The 21,629-nt window shown below is 39.5% G+C and overlaps 1 protein-coding gene across 3 annotated transcripts in view; it reads left to right on the top strand.

Annotated features, from left to right (window-relative positions):
- nbas (NBAS subunit of NRZ tethering complex) overlaps nt 1-21,629 on the top strand; it is a 251,018-nt gene that overhangs the window by 59,141 nt on the left and 170,248 nt on the right. For all 3 annotated transcript variants that reach the window (XM_036147528.1, XM_036147527.1, XM_036147526.1), the window contains exons 22-24: nt 6,135-6,221; nt 9,921-10,074; nt 19,927-20,112. In XM_036147528.1, coding sequence (XP_036003421.1) covers nt 6,135-6,221; nt 9,921-10,074; nt 19,927-20,112 — 427 coding nt within the window. The remainder of the gene's footprint in view (nt 1-6,134; nt 6,222-9,920; nt 10,075-19,926; nt 20,113-21,629) is intronic.

Genomic DNA, 21,629 nt, shown 5'->3' with positions numbered 1-21,629 from the left:
ATAGTGGATGATTTTTTTTTTTTTTCTGGAGATGTAGGTAAGAAACGCCCAAGTCACTTTTCAATAACTGCGGATGTGCAAGACCAGCCTACCTGCTTTTCTGCTCCCCAGGCGAAAATGAAATGAAAAGAATCTCCCAAATCCACCCTGGTCTTATTTCTTTCTACTGAAGCCTTCCTCTTATTCTCACAAACTTGTAGCGGTTTGCTTCTTGCAACATTGGCGTTAGGTGTGCAAGTCACAATGACTGTCATGTGGGACAACCAATAGATAAGGTGTTCCTCTTGGAACTTGAAGCCGAAAGAATATTGTCCATTATACATTTGACGAGCTAGAATAGCTCCACACCACTGAACTATTCCCCTTCTTCTCAACTATGTCATTCACTGTGTCCTCCTTCTTGTAAGAGGCTCTCTACATCATGCTAACTTTGCATGGCTCTAGCTCAGTCACATGATTGGTCCAGCATGGAGAAACTCCTATTATCATTGGCTCTTTATCTTATCTGTATATTGTAGGTCTATATTGACCCTTTTCTCATATATTTCAAGATAGATATTACTAGCGTTTTATTGCCCAGCTCTACGTCGAAGTCTCAGTATCGGTACGGAACATCGACACTAAAAAATCTTTGAAATCCTATTAGATTTAACACTTTATACTGGCTTAAAAGCAAAGCCAAAAAAGATGGGTTTTCAGACCAAATGTAAACATTTTAAGTGAGGAAGCCTTTTCTAATTTATAATGGCAGTGTGTTCCATAAGTTCGGAGCTGCAACTGCAATATCCCAATGCCTCTTGGAGCTTCAAATGTGTCCTTGACACATCCAACATCAGTGGGTCAGCTGATCTGAGAAACTGAAAAGGTGGAGCAAGAGCATTAAAGGCTTTAAAAACAAATGCAATAATTTTAAACAAACTCTAAAACGGACAGGCAGCCAGTGTAGTGAGGATAAAACAGGAGTAATTCGCTCCCTTCTGTATCCCAGTGAAAAGCTGTGCTGCTGCATTTTGCAACCAGCCGCCGACGTGACAAGGATGACACCAAGGCACAGCTGACTTGCAATGAAGGCATGGATTACTGTTCTAAAATCATCTTTTGACAGGATGGGTTTCATTTTTGGCCGCTGGGAAAAAAGCTGGATTTCACTAAAGCTCTCACTTGACTGTCAAACTTAAAACCTCTATCCATTTTATAACCCCATTTACTGGCACCGGGCTTCCAGTACCAGAGGACACCAAAATGGGTTATAAAATGACATTAACTGGATTTAGTGCTGTTAAACTTTGTTTTTAACCTGCTAGCAAGAAATTCAACTTATGTAGTTACATAAAAAAAGAAGAAGTGTGACAAGCAGACCTGGTTAACATCATGTGCATTTATCTTTTTGAATCAATTAATGTTGGGAACTCGGAGACTGCGTTGAAAAAATGCATACATTTGAACTGGTGACACACATAACTTAATAGAACTTATCAGAATATACACTTACACTCCCATAATGCACAAATCTCACATCGTCATGCATTTAAAATCAAAATGACCTAAAACAGCAACGACTTCTCCGTTTGAATCTGTGTCCCCTTCCCTTTGAACATACTTATTAGGTCGCAGTCATGCAGGTAGAGTCTTTCTGTTAAGTACAGACATGCATGCTGCTCCTAACATGTACACACAGAAGAGCTTAGCTTACCACGCCCAGCAGTGGCTCACATCCTAATACCACTAAATAGAACCCAGTGCAATGCCTTTGGAAATCACCAAGTTACTAGATGGAACACAGCTGTGTGCGGTCTAACCTCAGTATGAACACGGCCTTCCTGTTGATGCCCGAGAGCGTTCTTTGGGAACATTAGCAAGCGAGCAGAATCATGAAGACCACAGAAGACAGTAGATGGGTCAGACACCGGGGTTGTGGGGGATTAAACTGCTCTGTAACTTTTCTGAGCTTAGGTTATAAAGCTCAACGAGCATTGTCAAATCCATCATTCAAAAATGAAAAGGGTATTGCCGAAATGCAAACCGAGCATGCATGGCCATCCACCTAAACAGACAGGCCAGGCAAGAAGAGCATTCATCAGGGAAGCAGCCAAGAAGCCCACACATACTTTGGATGGGCTGCAAGCATTTGCTGCTCAGGTGGGGGGGATTTGGACAGAGAACAAGAATTTTTGCACTTTACAAATTTGGCCGTTATGGAAGAGTGGCAAGAAGAAAACCATCTTACCCTAAGCGTACCCCCAATTAGGTTAAAAAAGTGGGTTTGGGTTAACAAAGTATATTTATTTATTTGTCAATCCTATTGACAATTTGAGGACAGAGCATCTGGAAAATCATTTGTCTGGAGCAGAAAGGGTGAACACTATGAGTTCTTTGTGATGCCACCAATGAAGCGTCCTGATACAATAAATTTTTGGAGCCGCATCTCATGCTTCATTACCGATCTGCCGAAAGCACTGCCATGAACGAAGAGCGGAGTCAAAATATCCAGAGAAAATTTGGTGATGATCTGCGTGATGGAGCGGCGTGTGTTAAGGCAAACGTGATGGGGAAAGCTGCTGAAAGATCTTTAGATTGACATTTTGGCACCATTGCCATGAAATGAAGGAAGGACGAAATAAGACAGCAAGAATCAGCCGTCATCAGTCAGGGTTAAATTGTTAAATTCTGTTAAATTCATACAAAAGCACCTGATAAAGTGAGACGTTCCCACTTCTGAAAAAAATTGGGAAATGTAAAAGTGATGCCTTTAAGCAAACAATGTAAAATGTAAAAAAGTTGACACTGTTTCATGTGAATAATAACATTCTGTTCTTTATTTGTCACCAGATATATGATTTTCCATGTAACCACAAATAATCAAATAATTCTTCTGGTTTACAAGCTCAAACTTTGTGAAGTAGTACCCAGGGGACATCCCTAAGGGTTGCAATCCCCATCTTGAAGACCTCTGGTTTAGACCAGCACCCAATGGCATGTTAGAATTGCCAAGTTTGAGTCTAAACCTTAATCTAATTGAGAATCTGTGCCAAGACCTAAAAATGGATGCTGCTCACCCAATCTGGCTAAGCTTGAGCTATTTTGCAGCAAAGAATGTGGAAACTTTGACATCTCTAGATGTGCAACTGCAGCAAACTGTGGTTCCACATAGTATTGACACTAGGGGCTGTGACATGGCAGATTTTATTTAACTTTTTTAGATTTTTAACTTAAAGACAAGTAAGGCATTCATCTTTTTCCTTCCCATTTCACAATTGTGAACTGCTTTATTTTGGTCTAAATCTCGCAAGATGCCCAATAAAATTCATTAAAGTTTGTGGTTGTCATGTGACAAAATGTGAACAAGAGCAAGAATGATGAACAATCTGGCGAGGTGCTGCATCGGTTTTCAGGGCAATACAGAACACGGGCAAATTAAATGATACTAGATTCAGAGATGGCCATTATCTGGTTGGTTTCTCCCTTGACGGGGACTTGGACAGGAGAGCTTGACCTTGTTTTCATTATACAGAACATTTGCACTTAAAGACTGCATGAGGCTGCTAAAACTGCCGCTTGTCAAACACATTTTTAGCTTTTTTTTTAACAAAGAAGCATTTATATAAAAAAAAGGACAAGGTCTTCTGGAGTCATGGCTTTTACTACACAGAAGTAATTGTCCTTCTGGTTTCCATCTACACGTTTGCCACCCCCCCAACACACACATTTCTCTGCAGCCTTCTTTTTTTTTTTTATTAGCCATGTATTGAGTTTGTATGGAGGTCAGGCGGTTGTGGCTCTGCAGTGGGCATCCATCATGGAGCTGCCGCTGTGGGCCAGTTTTCCATTTCCCTCAGCTTGTGAGCACCAACTGCTGCTCCTTCAGCACTCACTCCCACACTGCAGCAGACGGAGCGTGCTCGCACCATCTGTCTGGAGCTCACTCTATATACTGAAGTCTTGCTTCATTGGAAGGAAGGGGAGGGAGGGTGAATACAGTATTCTTCTGCGATATCGATCAGGTCTGCGCGGGGACTCGGAGAAGCTTTGGGGGGGGGGGGGGGGGGGAGTTGGTTTGTTGAAAAAGTTTGCTTGTAGTTTGAAATAGTTTTTTTCCCCAATAAACCCCGAAAATCTCCATCTCCCTCCTGCTTCCCTCCTGATATGCAGATCAGAACCGTGAGCGCAGAATAATTTATCCCCCTTATCGATATCTGAACTTGCTCGCCAATATTTACACTCCTAGTTCTAACATAGCTGTCGTTGATGAAGAATAAAGACCAGGTAGTAAGAAAGAAAAAAAAAAAAAACGAATGAATTTACTGTGGTTCATCTTCCCCGGGTTTGCGCTGTGGTGTCGGTAAAAATATCCGACACTAATTTTTCCAAGTTCACATAAATCACACCTGCAACTTTCTCCTCGCGTAGTTTTGTGATTGGACAGGATTTATGGCGCCGCTAATAAAACTGCTGCGGCGCGCGCGTGTGCGCCCGGCCTTTAACGGCACCGAAGCCACGGATGATTTGTAGCTGCGCTATCTCTAGGAGTTTACAGGCACAGTGCATATTTTTTCTGTCAATAGAGGAGTAGATAACAGAAAGAAATCCACATTTCTTCGCCTTTGGTATGGCTCGGCATGAGTGTAGCCACTTTTTTTTTTTTTTTTTTTTTTTTTTGCAAGGGAATTTGCTTTTAATGTGAGAACTTGTCAGCTCTGGCACATGAGGTTAAAAGATAATTTTCCTGTTTTCTATTTCTATTTCGTGTTTACTTTAAAAAACAAACTGCCCCGCAAGGAGGCTCGGAGGAAATCAAGTTTAGTAGCAGCAGTGTTAACAAGGGGTTGAAGCTGTAAGCCAGACTTTTCTGTTTGTCACCTATTGAGCAACAGATCATGATCAGTCTTGCTATTTTGTTGCAAATAGTTTTTAATATCATATTAAAATCCAACCTCCCAAAAACAGGTTCTGACCTCTCTGATGACGTCACATGTGGCATAAGCCCACTGATCAAACCTCTTTTGAGTACATCTATTTGTATATTTGGAGTTTTCTTTCTTCTTAATTTCCATGTTTTATCAAAATTCTTTAAAGATATTTAAAGATGTTCATTGTGGTTGGACAAAATTTTATCTGTACATGAGACTGCTGGGATTTTCTGAAACTTTTTGCAGACAAGCTGAGCTATGTATCGAGAATCGTATCGAATCGGCTCATCCTAGATGATACCCAGCCCTATACATGAGACTGCTGCTGGGATTTTCTGAAACATTTGCAATAATGAAGCACATGAAAGTGGTTTGTGAAGAGGACCGGTGCAGACTGAAATGGACAGATTTCATTATGAAAGATCTTCAGCCGTCCCTTAGACCCAAGTTGGTTGTTGAAACCAAAAGGCCTGTTCGATGTATCTCTTTAAGATGATTTCCATGACCCAATATTACTCCTAGCAGAACTGCTGCATTATCACTGTTTCTGCTTTAATGCGATTCTCAGGCAGGCCGATTTTGAAATAGTCCGACCACTTTGTCCTGACATGCATGTCTCTGCTGTACCTCTACGGCCGCTTAATTATGATGAGAAGCTTATGAAAAGAAAAATATAATCATTAATGTTTTTGGGCAAAACTGCAATCACGATCATCTGAAATTAATTAGTCATCCAGTTTGGAAAAACAGCATTTCTGTTCCACTTGATGAGTGAACGTTCTTGAAGCAGATTCTTCCTGATACCTTCTACTTCATATTACTGTTCTGGTTCCGTTTAAATTAATTTTTACATCTCTACCAGTAATTAGGTCTGAGGGTGACTAGGGAAACTAAAAAAAATGCATATAATTAGTAAAATTAAGGTTTATTAAGTTTGCCAGTTATCTTATGTAGGTTTAGGTTTATTATTATTATTATTTTTTTTTTATTTACAGAAATTAAGATTTGTTAACTCCATTTTGTATTCTCTCTGGTTGTCCCAAACAGACGAACCCTGGAAGGTTACGTGTTTGTTGTCGTTTTTCTTTTTTTCTTTTTGCTGTTTTCTCCCCCTGAGCACTGTAGGCACTATGTGGAAGTCGTGACACTTAGTTTGTTTGGTTTAGTTATGTAATTAAAATTAGCATTTGTGGATGCTGTTTCCTAATCCTTTTGTTTCCGTCACAGTCTGGATGAGAGAGGCGAGTTGGCGTTGATCCCCTGGGACGATCAGCGTCACAGAGAGATGGACTGGTGTGAGGCAGAGAAGTGCAGGTAAAGACTTCACATTAACACTTGACTGCTTTCCACCATTGTACATTATACAATATTAAATTCCAGCGTTTGCACAAAATGCGTAATCATAAGATCTGTCCTTATTAACAAAAAGCCTCCTATCCACACATGTTGGAATTGGAGTAATTCCTGTCCCATAAAGGCCAGATGCTTGTGCTGGCATCATTATGCGAAACAAAACACGACATCCTATTATCAAAATGTTAAATAGAGCCATTTCAGACTAATGCTGAATCCTGTTGTGCTGCCAATTTGTGCCATTTGCTGTCTACTGTTGGGAGGCCAGCTTCATTTACAATTTCACTTTGCAGGCACGGTTTTATTACTCCTTGGTGTAGAGCGGTTATCCCCTATTTGAATATACTTGTCCTGGAGTTTCATTTTGTTTAGATAACAGAATTAACTTGTTTTCAGGCTACCTAAATACTCTCCTAAATCTTTGCATTGCGTTCTTTTGTTGAATTGGGAAGATATTGTCTTTTTTTGGTATTAGTCGGCGTCTTGGATGTTTAGTTTATACGGAAAAACAAATCAAATAAAATCAGTATTGTGCTATACCAGATCTAAATACTAATACATACTTTGCCCAAGCCAATGAGTAAACCTTTAACAATAGTTAATAAATATTTCCCATTTATTTTAATCAAAGTTAAACTGTTCTATTTTAAAATCACAGTTTCTCTGGTGGAGAGTGGCGGCACCAAATAATTGAGTGGGGGGAGGGGGGGGTCGTCCTGAGTTATTATATAATATGAAGGATTTAGTGATCCCTGGCTGTAATGGTGAAATATTGTGAAATATGTGTTACTAAGTGCTTATCACACATATGCTGTGTATTATCTAACTGCTTTTATTGATCAAACAAATATCGATCAATACGTTTGAACTAAGCTGAAACAATCCACACAAAAACTCTTCACAAAGAGTGGAAATGCGAGTGAAAACTGCTGCTGCACAGAGAACAGTTAGATATTGAATTACTAAATATATTTCCATTGCCAGCCAAAAATAATAAATAAATCCTTTTACAACACAGTCTCCTGCCTGCAGTTTTAACTTTGAAACACTAAAACAGGTGATAAGTTGTGGGCTGTAGAATATAATATGGACCCTCATATTTGGTCCTGTTATCAGTATTAATATTTCAGTTATTAATACTGTTTACATAAAGTGATATCAATGTTTTCTTTTGAATAAAACATTGTTGTTCTTTAATTTAGTTTGTATTGTACTATTACATATAATGGGAAAATATGATTTAATTAATGGTACATTTGTTATGGTTTATTTCTGTTTAATGCTGCACCTTTAAGCAACCCAGAAGTGCATGAAAAAATGGAAGAAAATAGGAAAGCTTACTTTTTGTACTTATGTCTTGCTGGTGTCACGTTTATTCAGCGAAATGTTTTTCTGTCAACATGTAGAATTGGACCGACCGCAGGAATGAGAAGTAACTTGGTGATCTGAAGGACCTTTTAATGTGTTTTTTTCCTACTTTGGGAACAAATGCTTTGATTTTGACTGAACTAAAAGACCAGATCATTCCACAGCAGGATGCAAATCCAGCTGGAAACTCACAGAGAAGGGTTCCTACTGTTTTCTATCCCAGCCAGAGCTTTTAGGTTTAACTCAGGTGAAAGTCCCTTTTCTCCATGTTCTTCTTGATGACCCTGATGATGCTTATTAGAATAAACCTCCACCTCTTGTCTTGCTGGCTGAATATAAGTGATTAGCTGTGACTTTCAATCAGCCCATTCTGGGTAAGCATTCAGGTTTTACTGTTAACTTCAGCCTGGGTTATGCTGCTGCTGCCACACGCACCAGGCCCCCCACTCTGATTGGCTCCCCGGCTGCTCTGAAATAAGCTGTGACTAACGATGCGCCTGGTCCCTTCCGTCTCATTGACGCCGTCCTCGGAGTTTAGCGCCTCTTCGTCGTCATCATCTTCCTCCTCAACATTAGGCAACCTGTTCCCCTCCATCACGCCAACATTAGAAAGTCCCTGTTATACAGCTACTGCTACCACCACCATCTTCCCCTTTTACTCTTTTTTTAAAATTTTTTTTTAGGTATAATAAAGCGGCCCATTTTGTTCACACTTCTCAGTCGCTTGTAGCTAGCGTCCAGACCAGCGGCATGATAGCGGTGCTGCAGGTTCATGGTTATCTATTTTTCTATGATGCGTGTAGTGCAGATCCAGGGCCAGTTTGATGGACATGAGAGCACTCAGAGCAGGCACGAATCCTGCGATTTGATCTGACTTTGGATCAGATTAAAACAAAGTTAAAAATGTGAGTCAGTCATCATCAACACTGCTGGGCTGGGGAGGGGGGTCATAAGAGGGGTTATAGTCATATTCAGGGAGGTCTTAAGACACCCCAGGATGTGGTGTTGTTGCTGTAGTATGTATTCAAAGCTTCTTTTCTGCTACATCGTTCATTAGTTCTTGCTGGATCTGGTTAAGATACCAGATTTCCTTTGGTAGAAAACAAGCTTTTAACCTTTTCACAACGTTGTTGATGTGTTGTTAGACATCTTTGGTCCGACGTCCTCAACAGCAGAAAGCTGTGCAAAAGTTCCAAGTCTTTTGGTCGTTTCTAATTGCAATTTTGGTGCTTCCACTTGCTTGCCATTTTTATTAATAATTATCTAAAGACTCAATATATGATCTCTGGTTAAAAAATAAATTTCTCCAAAAAAAAAAAAATAAATAAAATATATCTGATCACAACATGGTGGAGATTAGTTCCTTCCTCCTTCAATATTATCTCCCTCCCCTTCTTTCTCTTCTTCCTTCCTTGAATCCTTACTTCCTTGTGTCCAAGCCCCCTTCCTTGTTTTCTTCCTTGTCCTTCCTTTCTTTCCTTCCTTGTGTCCCCCTTCTTCCCTAGTTCTCTTCCTTCTGTCCTTTGTTTTATCCTTTTTTCCTTATGTCCTTCCTTCTCTCCTTTGTTGTGTCCTTAGTTCCTTCCTTTTTGTTTGTCCTACCCACTACCTATTTTGTGTGTCCCTTCCATCCTTTGGTCCTTTCTTCCTTGTGTCTTACCTTCTCCCTTCCTCTTTTCCTTTTTTCAATCTTTTCATTTTTCTGTTGTCCTACCTCGTTTCCCTCTTTTCTTCTTTGTGTACATCCTTACTTGCAGTTTTATGGTTTTCCATTTTCAAAACTTGTCCACATTAGGCATATCTGTGAGAACCTCACGTTGAACTTTAGTATTTTGTATTTTACAATTATTCTGAATGACTTATACATTTCTCTACAATCTGGAGCTACAGTGTAAGAACATAAAACAGGGTTCCTACACAGTCTTAAAAAGTAGGGAATTATCCTTTTATCATTTTCCGTGTCCGGATAACAATGAAAACAAGGAAGGAATATGGAAAAATGGTTAACCTTCCCAGACTTTATTCTTTATTGTACTACCTTAAATACAACCAAATCTATGTTTCTAAATAATAAACTGTTCCTTATATTGCTTTATGTTTGATTTACATCAGGTATGTTTGAAATGCTGCTTTTGAACCTTATCAAAATCCTTGAATAATGTTTCCTTTCTGAGCCCTATGAGTCCATAAAAACGTTTACTGAGATATCTTGGTGCCCCTTCACTTAGTCACTAATTCACGGGAATAAATGATTTACACCTGTAATAAAAAACTCTTGTTTCAATTCCCTAGAGCGGTGCTGGATCAGAACTTGCATGATGATGATGGTTTCCTGTATAAGGAGGCTCCAGAGTTGCAAAGATTTCGTACAGCCACACCATCGATTGAGCTTCTCACCGACTGGTACCGGAGCAGAGCCCAGGACATCGACTCCTGCTCTAGACAGGTATGAACCTTCCCAGTATGTGCAGCTCTCATGTGCTCACTAGACTTGTTGGATGCAGAACATAACTGAAGCGTTCATCTGTAACTTGGCCATTTCCATGGTAGGTGGAACAGCGGTTCTCCTTTTCATTAACATATATTTAGTTTTTCAGGCAAATAGACGTTGCTTAAAGCTGCTCTACAGGGCTGGTAAAAAGAAAGTAAGGCCTCATTTATACAACATTGCGTAGAATCCATTCTAAAAGTTTGCGTTTGCCAAAAAAAACGTAAATGGTATACACCAAAAAATAATAATAATTCAGATTTATAAAACTAAGCAGACGCACACCAACCAGCAATATGTTCAAAGCAATTTACTCAAGTAAATTCAAGTCGGGGTTTTGCAACAAACTGACTTTGTCAAAGACATTTGCTCCCCCTAGTGGTCTGGAGCACTTCCGGTATGCGGAGCTAGTTTGCAGCTTTTCTTTTACTGGTGTTTTTTTCCTACTTGCAGCATTTTGCCTTTGCGTGTGTTTTGTGTGTCAGCATCATGCGTGTTTAAAGCATGTTTGCTATCTGTATGTGTCATGTCTGTGTTTGCAGCGTTTCTCATTTGCTGCATTTTTCCATTGCGTGTGTTTTGTGTGTTAGCTTCTGTTTTGTGTTTGGAGTACTTCTCGTGTTTGCTGCGCATTTATGTACTTGCAGTGCGATCGCACCTCTCGGCCACCATACTTATTGCATCTTTCCCCATTTCATAATAGCAGATTTAGCATTTTGGCTTAAGTGGTAAAAATATAAGCATCTTTAACACCATCTTTCTGCCACGGGTGGAAACCAAAAAGCCTTTTGTTCCAGCGGGTATCTACCTTGGTGAGAGTACATCCTTTCTCAAAAAAATGGGTTTTAGCTTTGAACTTCCAACAATAATATTATTGCAATTCCCATTGCTCTCATTTTCACTTTGCAAACATATTCTGATGAAATAGCTCAGATTACTGGTATTTTGTCCCATTAACGTGAAACATCTTATGCACCCCCGTTGACTGCTATTTTCATTTTTTTGTGACTTACAGCAGGGCAGCAGCAGAAAGCAATTAATGGAAATATGGCTATTGGAAAGATAATTGCTGCTACTCACTACTTTTAGATAATTGAGGGCAGAAACGTATGACGATCATGGATTCAGAATGCAGAAGGGATGTTGCCAACCTCCATCAGTCAAGGTCACTTTGATCCTGTCTCTGACAGTTATTATCATATTGGCCATATGGACTTTTAATGAAGAGAAAGCAAAGCTTCTGTCATCTGCGCTCTGATGCCGGGGCTGTAAAATAGGACTTGATGGGACTTGTTTAGAGGAGTAATGGGATATAAACGGTGGAGCTGCCCACTGTCTCCACCCACAGCATCCAAACCGTAACCCTGTCCTCTTTTCACCTCCTTCACAGTGATGGATCAAGGTTGTCAGGGTCCTCTCTTTATCTTTTTTGAAAGGCCTAACTAGGGTGAAGTCATATTGTTCCCCTTCATTTCTCTATTTCATTCCTTTCCCTCGGCTCAAGGAGGATGGAGGAATAGAGATTTGGGGGCCCGTTGCTCTTTTTTTTGTGTGAGACCTGGGGAATTGTTGCTTTCATCATGCGCAGGAGAGAGGGAGATTGAGAGGGTCTGAAGAAAGAAAGAAAAAAAAAACGTAGGCTTTGTTAATCTCAAGGAATCATGCCAGCTTTCCCTTTCATTCTCTGTTGTTTCTTTTTAATTAAAGCTCATCTCCTTTTGCACTCTAAAATGTTACTCCAGGAGTCTCTTGAGACTCCTTAACTCTCATGTCTTCTTCACACTTTTTTTTTTTTTTTTTTTACACGCAGTGAAGTGACATAGGCCCTAAAGATGCTCTGCTTTTCCTCTACATTCATTGTCTTGCAACATAATTTATACAACTTGAACTTTTTCAGACAAATTTCAGCGTATTTAATATCTGTTTTTATAGACCAACACAGAGTACTTTTTAATTCAGCTGTGAAGAGGACCTAGAATGGTGCATGGTTTTCACTATTTTTCACAAATATAAAACTTGTGGCGTGTATGTGTTTTTAGCCCCCAAAACAATTCTCTGTAGAACCACATGGAGTTAAAGCTGCAACTCTTCTTGCCACTCTTTGCACATCTAGGGAGCAGGGCTTTATAATATTAGGAAAAAAATATTGCAATGTTGTCATATGGTGCGATGATGTGATCAACTGCAATCAGCTATAATTCTCTTCCCTTTTTCTTGTATCAACACAGTGGATGTACCACTATCCTTGACCAGAAGTATCTTTGACTCTAAGATCTGAATCAGACATGGCCATAAAATAATATTAAAGTCTATCCTTCAGGCCAAAATGTGTAGCCTACTGCATACGGTCCCCAAGTAGTTCTCTGCAACATTTGCAACATTGATGATGACATTTGTTTTGCACTATGCCATATTTTGTAGAGATATATAAAAGTTTAACATTTGAGTCCATTCTTCTTGTAAAATAACTGAAGGTCAGTCCGATTGGATAAAGAGCATCTGTAAACAACAATGTTCAACTCTGGCAGTTTTTAAATTAGATTTAAATTTTAACTTTGTCTGGGCCATTGTAACTGGTCCAAAACATCACGTTGTTGTTGTTCTGACCCATTACTGGGCTGTTCCTCAAGGTAATGACAGCTAGCATTAGCTTATCTTGTCCCGTTACGCTGCAAGTTGTCAAAATTTCGCTGAATTGTGCTGGTGATAACTCCTATTTACCATTGTAAGTAGGTTTTAGTCTGTCAGTAAATAAAGTCTCCACCAATATGAACCGCCTGTGCTGGCGGGTCAGATTTGTACCATTCTTTAAGTGCAATAGGCAGGCTGCACAAAATCAGTGTAGGGATAGCAAATGGCCCCCCAGGCTGCATTCCCAAAGGTCATTTCACAGTATTGCCTTTTATTTAGCTCCCTTTATCTTTCCATTAACTCTGAGCAGCTGAAGCAAAGCATCCCCACAGAATGATGATGCCACCACCACCAGGCATCACTGAGAAGGCTCGTTCTGGGCAAAGAGTGGTGTTACTTTACCTCCATATGTAGTCTTTTTCATGTCGTCAAAAAGAGAGCACCTTCATTAACACATTTGCTGTCTTGATACATGGCTTGAATCAAACTCCAAAAATAGCTTTTTGTTTTTTCCCCTCCAGAAATGGGCCTCTTGTTGCTACCGAAAACAAAATCACGGCTGACTTTTGTATCAATTTCCTTCCACCTCAGTTATGGACTGCTTATCACATAAAATCCTAATAAAATACACAGAATTTTGTTGTAATGTGATATAATGTGAAAATTCTTAAGGACATGCAACATTTTGCAAAGCACTACAGGCTGGTGTTTATTCCTGTAGAAGTGATTTAATGTAGAGAGATGGGCCTTGATTTAAAAAGCCACATCAGGGGTTGCTGAAGTGTTCTGAAGAGATGGCTACCAAATTGCTGAAGGGGGGGGAGATTGACATGACTTGTAGAAGGGAACAAGCTTCAAAAGCATAACGTAAGAGTGTAAAACAAGAAAGAAGAAGAAGATGAGTGCAGGGCCAATGCAGCATTTCCCACCAGGTTAGCGCATTACAAACAGAAAATGAAGAGAGGCCAACGCCGCCAGACGCTTCGATTGGGGTGGGGGAAAAGCAATCTCACGGAAAGAGCTCGGTGTGAAGAAAATCACCATTTATAGGGGGTTGAAGGGGTGGAAAGAAATTATATTAAAAACAAGTGGTGGTTGCGCTTGCAACAAAATGGCACAAAATAAGGGGATGCCTTTTGAAAGGTAGAAATGAAAAAGGGGGGTGGTTGCTGGCTTACAGGAAAAGCAGATGGCCAGGCTGGGAGTTCAAACAGAGGCCAGCTATAGAGACTGTTACAGACTTCTATTAGAAGCTGGGAGGAAAAGAGAAGAAGATGGGTGGGTCAGAAATTGAGCTGCGTTGAAGAGAATAATGTGAGACTGGTGTCTGAAAGAAAAGACAGAGATTGGAGAAGAATGAGAGAATAAGGAGGCTTGAATCGAGCCAGAGGATCACCGAGAACAGAGGAGAGGGAGCTAATGGAGAGAAAAAGAAGAGACAGGAGATGCATGTTGCTGCCACATCAATAAGGACAACAGAGGGGAAGATGGGGTCATAATTATAATGCTGGATTTAGGCTGATAAAAGTACCACGCTGAAAGAAAAGTTTGGCATATCATTAACTAATTGTTTTTATTTAAAACAGGAAACTATACAATTGTTCCTGCTGCTTATTTAATAATAATTTAGATTATTGCCTGTATATTAATGCTGTTTTATTTTTGACATGAAACTAAACAGCCACTAGTAGTTGTGAGGGCCTTATTGTACCAAAAATCTTAGATTTTTACCTTTTTACTGTAGAGTAACAGCAATGTTAAAGCAAGCAGACTAAAAACGTATTAATTAGTTGTGCTATGGGTGTCATGCATGCATTTAGCTACTATAGTATAGTAAATTCTCAGAAATCAGACCATTTTGACTTATTTTGAGGGGTGGGGGTAATCATCCTCTCCTTATACTGGACTGAAATAAAAAATAAAAAAAATTAAGCAGAGGGATTTCAATAAATATACATTTTTGAAATATTCAAGTATGTAGAATTATTTTAAAGGTTATGTGATTTATGTCACCAATGTGAATATGTAGTCTTCCCTCTTGCTACAGGTAATAGTCACTCATTTCTAAGCCCCTATGAATTTCCTACGCTAGCCTATTCTCACCTGCTTTGCAAACATGGTGCTCTTAGCTTGCTTACTGTAGTTTTAAAACCTGAGAGATTGATGCGCCACACAAGATTTAAGTCTAGACCAGTGGGAGCTTCTTTTAATAAACAATTAAACTGATTGATGTGTTTATTTGTGTAATATTCTCACTGAGTAACACTGAATTTAGATTCTACAGTTTCCGAATATCCCAGTATATCTTAAATGAAAATAAATTCATAACATGACCCAATTGCTTTTATAACTTTTATAACAAAGAAGCAACATTTTTTCCCCATTTCTGCAAAAACAACATCACACATTTTTACAGTTAATAACTCTCCCTATAGCACTTAATGTTTGGCCTTTGACACAAAGACTTTAGCAATCTTAATAAACAATTATATTTGGCAGTAGTTGTAAAGTGATCATTTTATAGTATTTTATCATTCGTTTATTTTTTCTATTCATTGCGAAGTAATGTTGATCATCTTTGAAGCTCAGACAAGTTTTGTTGGTCTATCTGTGCAGGTAGACTGTCTGCTGTCAGGTGCTTAGAAAGAGTTTTAATTTTGCCAATTATAGTTTAAAAATAACATTACCATAATAAGAGGGATGGGTGACCCTAGTTTACTGTCTGTTTTGGAACGGTTTGTATTTTACATGGCTGTATATATTTTGAAACACATACATTTGTCTTTCTCGTAAGTGTGTGTGGGGGGTGAGGCTGGGTACACCCTGGCCAGTTGCTAGTCCATCACAGGGCAACAAAGAGACACCTTTAACCTAACAGTCATGTTTTTGGACTGTGGGAGAAAGCCGAAGTACCCAGAAAGAACCCACACATGCGCAGGGGAGAACATGCAAACTTGCTACAAGGAAACGGTGCTAACAACCGAACCACTCTGCAGAATCTGACCTATCACCAATGTGGTAGGGGAGGGTGTGGAAGATCTTTTCACACATTTAGATCAATAGACTTGTTCTCTCTTTCTGCATCGCATCAGTCCAGCGCTGAGTCTGGTTGGTTTTGGTGTTTCTCCTGCTACTTCTGCTTGTTTGTAAGAATGCACATTGAGCGAGTAAATGCATGGAATTACTAGTTCAGTGGAAATAAGCAGGTGACAAGGTTGTAGCACCTGTCTGTGTGTGTGTGCCCATGCCTGTGCTTAAGAAAGATGCTTGGCCAAAGAGGCTCTGCTCTAAAGTAAGGAGGAAAGCAATCATCGCCCAGAGGCCCAGTGGCATCTGCTATTGATTGGCCGACATCCACAGGTAGGTGTGCATTGATTGGCCAGGCGGGCTGCCAGTGTATAGGTGGTCCAATATTGATCGGTTGCTCTTCTGGATGGAATTGTATTGATCCAAGCAGCATGAAGGCCCAAATCTTGTGCTTTTATTGTGGAACGAATAATGATTGGATATTAGTAAAGACTTATGGGTATTATCTAGCACGGGATTGGCTGGGATACTGTTGATTTTTCTGTCCCACTTCAGTATCCTCAGTAGCATATTTTTATTGACCTGGCACATTGCTACTAACACCCTTTGTATTCCGCTTTCGGTCCAAGTGTGCTCGACGATGTGTAGAGATACAGAACTACATATAAACATGCTGTCTTGTGCAGCAGCCCTACACTCATGAATGAATTTGAAGTTTCCACATGAAATGACAGTGCAAGTGGTTCTTTACAGGAGAAGATGAATGTTAACCAATACAGAGGACATGAAACATATGAGATGCTCCCTGGGAAACACTTTAAATATGAAAACCAGAAGTCACACACTATGAACAAAAATGTACCCTGGGATAAAATTAATTTCTGTTAAAGTTAACATAGTCTATTATTGTTGTTGTTTTTGTTATTATCTTTTTTAGAATAATTCAATAGTGAATGCTGCTATAAAATATTGATGAAAAATTGGGAGTAGGCAGAAATGGATCACTTTTTTGACAGCATGATCTGAAATGAAGGCCATTTCAAAATAGGTTTTGATCAGTTTAGAAGCAAATTGCCATTTTGTATTTATCACAATATTTAGTAAGTACCTACACTGCCATAAAAGTGTACAGATTTGACTTTTAGCTTAATTGTAAAATAGTATTTTATTTCTAGACCATAAAACATGTTTCCTTATCAGCTAAAGATATTATGGGTTAATACAAAATGCAGTTTTCAAACTATTGCAAAAAAAATTTTCAAGCTTGATTAGATGAATGTTTAAGGTCATTTGAATTCTTAGTTTTCTTCCACTCATAATGCTTTGTATGTTGACTGGCTCAACTTTGCTCTCATCTGACCAGACCACCATCAGCCTGAAAGTGTGGTTCATCCTGTTTTCTTTTTTTTTATAGTGTTCTGTCTGGCAATGTGGCAATAAGAATTGTTGTCTTAATGCCAAAAAGAGCCCAACAGATTTTACTCTCATAAGTGGAGCATTATCGCGTTCGCCATAGTGCTCTGCTTGATTTATATATGTAAATAGTTTTATTATGATTTATGTAGGGAATAATTCATGTTATGTGGACACTACATTGAAATAGTAGAACAGGAGAGAAAATGAGAAGGAAATAAAAAGGAAAAGAGGTGAAAGAAAAAAGAGATTGACAAAACTTCATCAGTCTGCTTCATCACCTGCAAAAATAAATGTAAAAAGAACAGCACAACCAATGGATATAGAATTACAGATACAGTACAGCAACACCTTGATACCATCACTGTAGTGTATACAGTATTAATCAATATGATATGTATGAAGTGGTAACTGAAGATAATAATTGGTGAGTACTGTATATAGGTAACCGGAACCAAGCACCTGTAGGTGTTTGTGAGAATGTGAATAAGAATGTTTTCTGTTTTCTAAATGCCCCGTGGCAATCTGCTGGTTGTCACCCTTCCATGAAGGCCAGATTTCTTGAGGTGCAGTTGTGCTGTTAACATATTCCACCTGCTGTGCTGGGGACTGCTGCAGCTCCTCCAGCGTTACCTTGAGCATATCAGCTTCTTCTTCTGAAGGCACAGTTCCACTGGCCCATCCGTTTTCGTGTGCCCTATTGTGTGGTGCGTGGCCACTACGAGCCAGTAGAACTGGGCCATAAGGCTTTCCTTGCCTGGTTTGCCAGTTTAGCGCGGCAGTCATTCCTTTTTAGTAGGGCTGTCAGTTTTAACGTGTTATTAACGCGTTAACTTTGTTAGACCATAATGGCGGAATTGTTTTTTAACGAGTGTTAATTGCATGTCAAAACACACACACACACACACACACACACACACACACACACACCGTTCCCCAATGTTCTTTTCCCCGCAGCGCTCTCCAGACTGTTTTTTTTTTTTTTTAACCTCTGCGCTTTCCGTAGTTCCAAGAATTCTAGAGACTGTAGCAAAACACCCCCGCTCACTGTTGCCAAGTCCACTTATTTCATGCAACTTTGAGTTTCTTTTTTCTAAAGTCGCTTGTAAATTTCATGAGTCGCGGGTTGTTTTGTTTGGGCTCGTTTCCGAAAGTGAAGTCACTTATTTAGGCTCTAAAATAAGTGACGATAAACAGGAGTTATAAAGAGACCCGCTTGCACTACAGACACTTGAGTATAACCAGCTGAAATATCCCTCCGCCTCAATTCTCGGTAGTAAAGGCAGACAGAGCAACTCTGCCCGTATTTTCTGCAGTTTAGGGCTGCAATAACCCGTGATAACTGCTGAAAGTAGATCATGCGGTGTAGATCACCATTTTGAGCAGAGACTGGTTCTGAAGATGAGTATTTACACCTTGATAACATTGCAGAATCCCAACCAATAAACCATGCTTTAATGCTTATTAAATTGTTGTCTCTGTATTTGACAAACTAAGGCTGAATCATATTGCCAAATGAAGTACCCTGGAGTTGTGTGCTACAGTTCTCTTTCAAGGGTATTAAGCTCCTGCCCAATTGCAAGCAAAGTGTAAGACTCTGGAATGACTTGGAAATTTAAAACTTTTTTCCAGGCTTAAAAAAAACGGTGTATGCATGTGGATATAAACAGCATGCAAAAATATAAACAGAAATTATTGTTGTTGGTGTGAAAGCTCAGGATTATATGTGTGTGAGAGAGGGAAAAAAATTAGCAATAAAACTTGTGACTTTATTTAAATGTAAATGTATTAATTTATATGTAAATGCTTAATACCATTTCTATATTTGTTTAGGAGGCAAAAAATATTTCTGCATGAAATATCTTTTTATTTACACATTTGTTTACACATTGTGTAAACATCAGGGCGTTATGATTAGTGATTTAACCATTATAAGCAAGAGTTTATCATTGTATGGCACCAGGATGTTTTCATTCCAATTCTGAAAAGTGCTTGAAAAATAAAAAATAAAAATATTTTTTGTACACACGTTTTTCATTTCATGTCATTTATTGCAAAATTGCATATTAAAATACCCAAAAAGGCTTTTACACTTTCAGAAATAAAAACATAAAATATGCGATTAATTTGCGATTAATCTCGAGTTAACTATGGAAATTATGCGAATAATTGCAATTAAATATTTTTATCGTTTGACAGCCCTACTTTTTAGGATTGTGATTGTGTAAATACACTTTCCTTGTTTAGACAATTATTTAAATTTATTATTTTAATGGTCTGGAAAACCATCTACAAAACCTTTTATTAATACCTTAACCCTGTTGTAGTCATCTCCACAACCTTATACCTGACCTGTCTACTGTGTTGCTTGGTCTTCAGGACCTTTCTGAGGCCTTCAAAGAACAGCTGGATTTTTACTGAGATGTGGTTATCCACAATTGGACTCTATTTAATAATTTGGAAACTGCTTAAAGTAATTGGTTGCACTAGATTTTATTCAGTATCGGACTATAAAGATCTGAATGGTACACATTAACGCCACACTTTCATCTATGTCTATGACCCGTTTGTTTCACTCTGTTAAACCTAAACGGGATTTTGAAGGACTGGGATATTTTTTTAGACGAATTCCTAAACCCCCAAATAAAATTAAAAGGTAAAATTTAATGCATAATCCATCATTTGAATTGTTTTTTTTGTTTCTTTCTCTCTTTCATTTGCATTTCTCCCCCCTGCCAGGTGGACTGCGCCCTGTCACTGGTGCGTCTGGGGAAGGAGCGGGAGATCCCGGCGCTGGAGCTCCTGTCTGATGACTTGGTCACCATGGAAACGCTGGTGTATGAGACATCATGTGAACTCAGTCTGACACTTAAAGATTTGCAGCAGCTCAGCGACATTGACAAACTGCGGCTGCTCATGAAAAACGTGAGTGACATTCCCGCTGATGCGGGCTGCCCTTGTTCATAATATACTTTTAAAGTGAAATGTTGGCTTGACTTTCTGTTAGATTAAGCCTTGATTCAAAACTGGTATAGAGACATGTCAGGTATCAACCTATGACTGAGAGATGATGTTAATGTTGTACTGTATTATGAAGTCTAATTTGAGACCAAATAACCTAGTTCATCAAAAATTAAATACAAAGGCACCGAAAGTTTCACACTTTGAGAACATATTTAATAACGGATACAAATTCCCCAAATCCTTGACATTTAATGATACAAACCTACTTTCCAGCCACAGCAAGAGAGCTATGAACGAGGTTCTATTGCAGGTACTGCGGTTACAAGTCCCCCTGGAGTACATGATATGAGCTGTCCTGTAAATTGTAGCTAATAACTGCCAGCTTTAGCCTGTAAGGACCACTGGCAATGGGATCTGCCACACAGGCAGGCAGCCAGCAAATGTTGTTGACTGCACTAATACATGCTGTTTGACTGGAACTCCCTTTGGGCTCTCATCGAGTATATGAGTGCGCGTGTGTGTTTGTAACTGTTTACCAAACTGGCTAGATTAAATCTCCCTCTCTGCTGGTGTCTGATGTCTTTCTTCTCAGAGAGACAGTACAGCGGAGCAAAAAAAAGAAAACGTGCGGGGGTGTGTAAGCTTGCGTTTCTGATCTAATTTTGTTTTTGAATCTCATTTTTTTTTTTTCCCCCCTCTGTGAATACGTTCTCATCAGCACATTGGGAGTCAGGGTTATCCCAAGGTGAGCGTTAAGGCCTTCTGAAGAGCTTAACGTGTACGTCTGCAGACAACAGCACCAACCACAAGCTGCAGCCGTTATAGATGAAGTTCAGGTTCAGTTGAAATAAAAAATGGAACAAAGTCTTCAACGATTGTTACAGCATTCTCCAATTATGATCTACTATAATACTGCATTTACGGTTATCCTTAGCCAGCAGGTTCAGGTAGGATTTGAAGTCGCCCATTCTGGCCCCTGGCAGACATTTGACTGTGGTAGCTAGTGTCTGTAATGGCACGTTTCGGACTGTGGAGCTGCCAATCACCAGAGTCTGTTTCTCAGTGGGTAAAATCTGTTAGAAATCTGGACGGGTTGGTGGTGACACATGGGTTGGAATCTCGGGCTATACTGCCTACATACGTCACCCGGCCAGGCTTCAGGTTGCAACTTCGTGGGCTCTGCTGAAGGTAAGCTTCATAAAGCTACCCTTGGTGACTCTGTGCCAATGGACCTCTATCTGCTGGGCCTTGGTTATCTGCACGGAGCTGAGCCTTCAATTCTGACGTCCTCACCTCCAAAGCTACAGACATACTACATTTATCACATGTACCATTATCACTAAAGGAGGTGGAGGAGAAACTTCTGACATCTGACACACAGAACAGGAGTGAAAATGAGACTCAGAGAGGAAGGAACAACAGGAAAGGCAGAATGGGTAGCTATAATAGTGCTGAAGCTAATGCTAAGCTACCCCCCA

Source organism: Fundulus heteroclitus, chromosome 15 (genome assembly GCF_011125445.2).
Source record: "Fundulus heteroclitus isolate FHET01 chromosome 15, MU-UCD_Fhet_4.1, whole genome shotgun sequence".
Taxonomy (NCBI): Eukaryota; Metazoa; Chordata; class Actinopteri; order Cyprinodontiformes; family Fundulidae; genus Fundulus; species Fundulus heteroclitus.
This window is presented reverse-complemented; position numbering and strand designations above follow the sequence as displayed.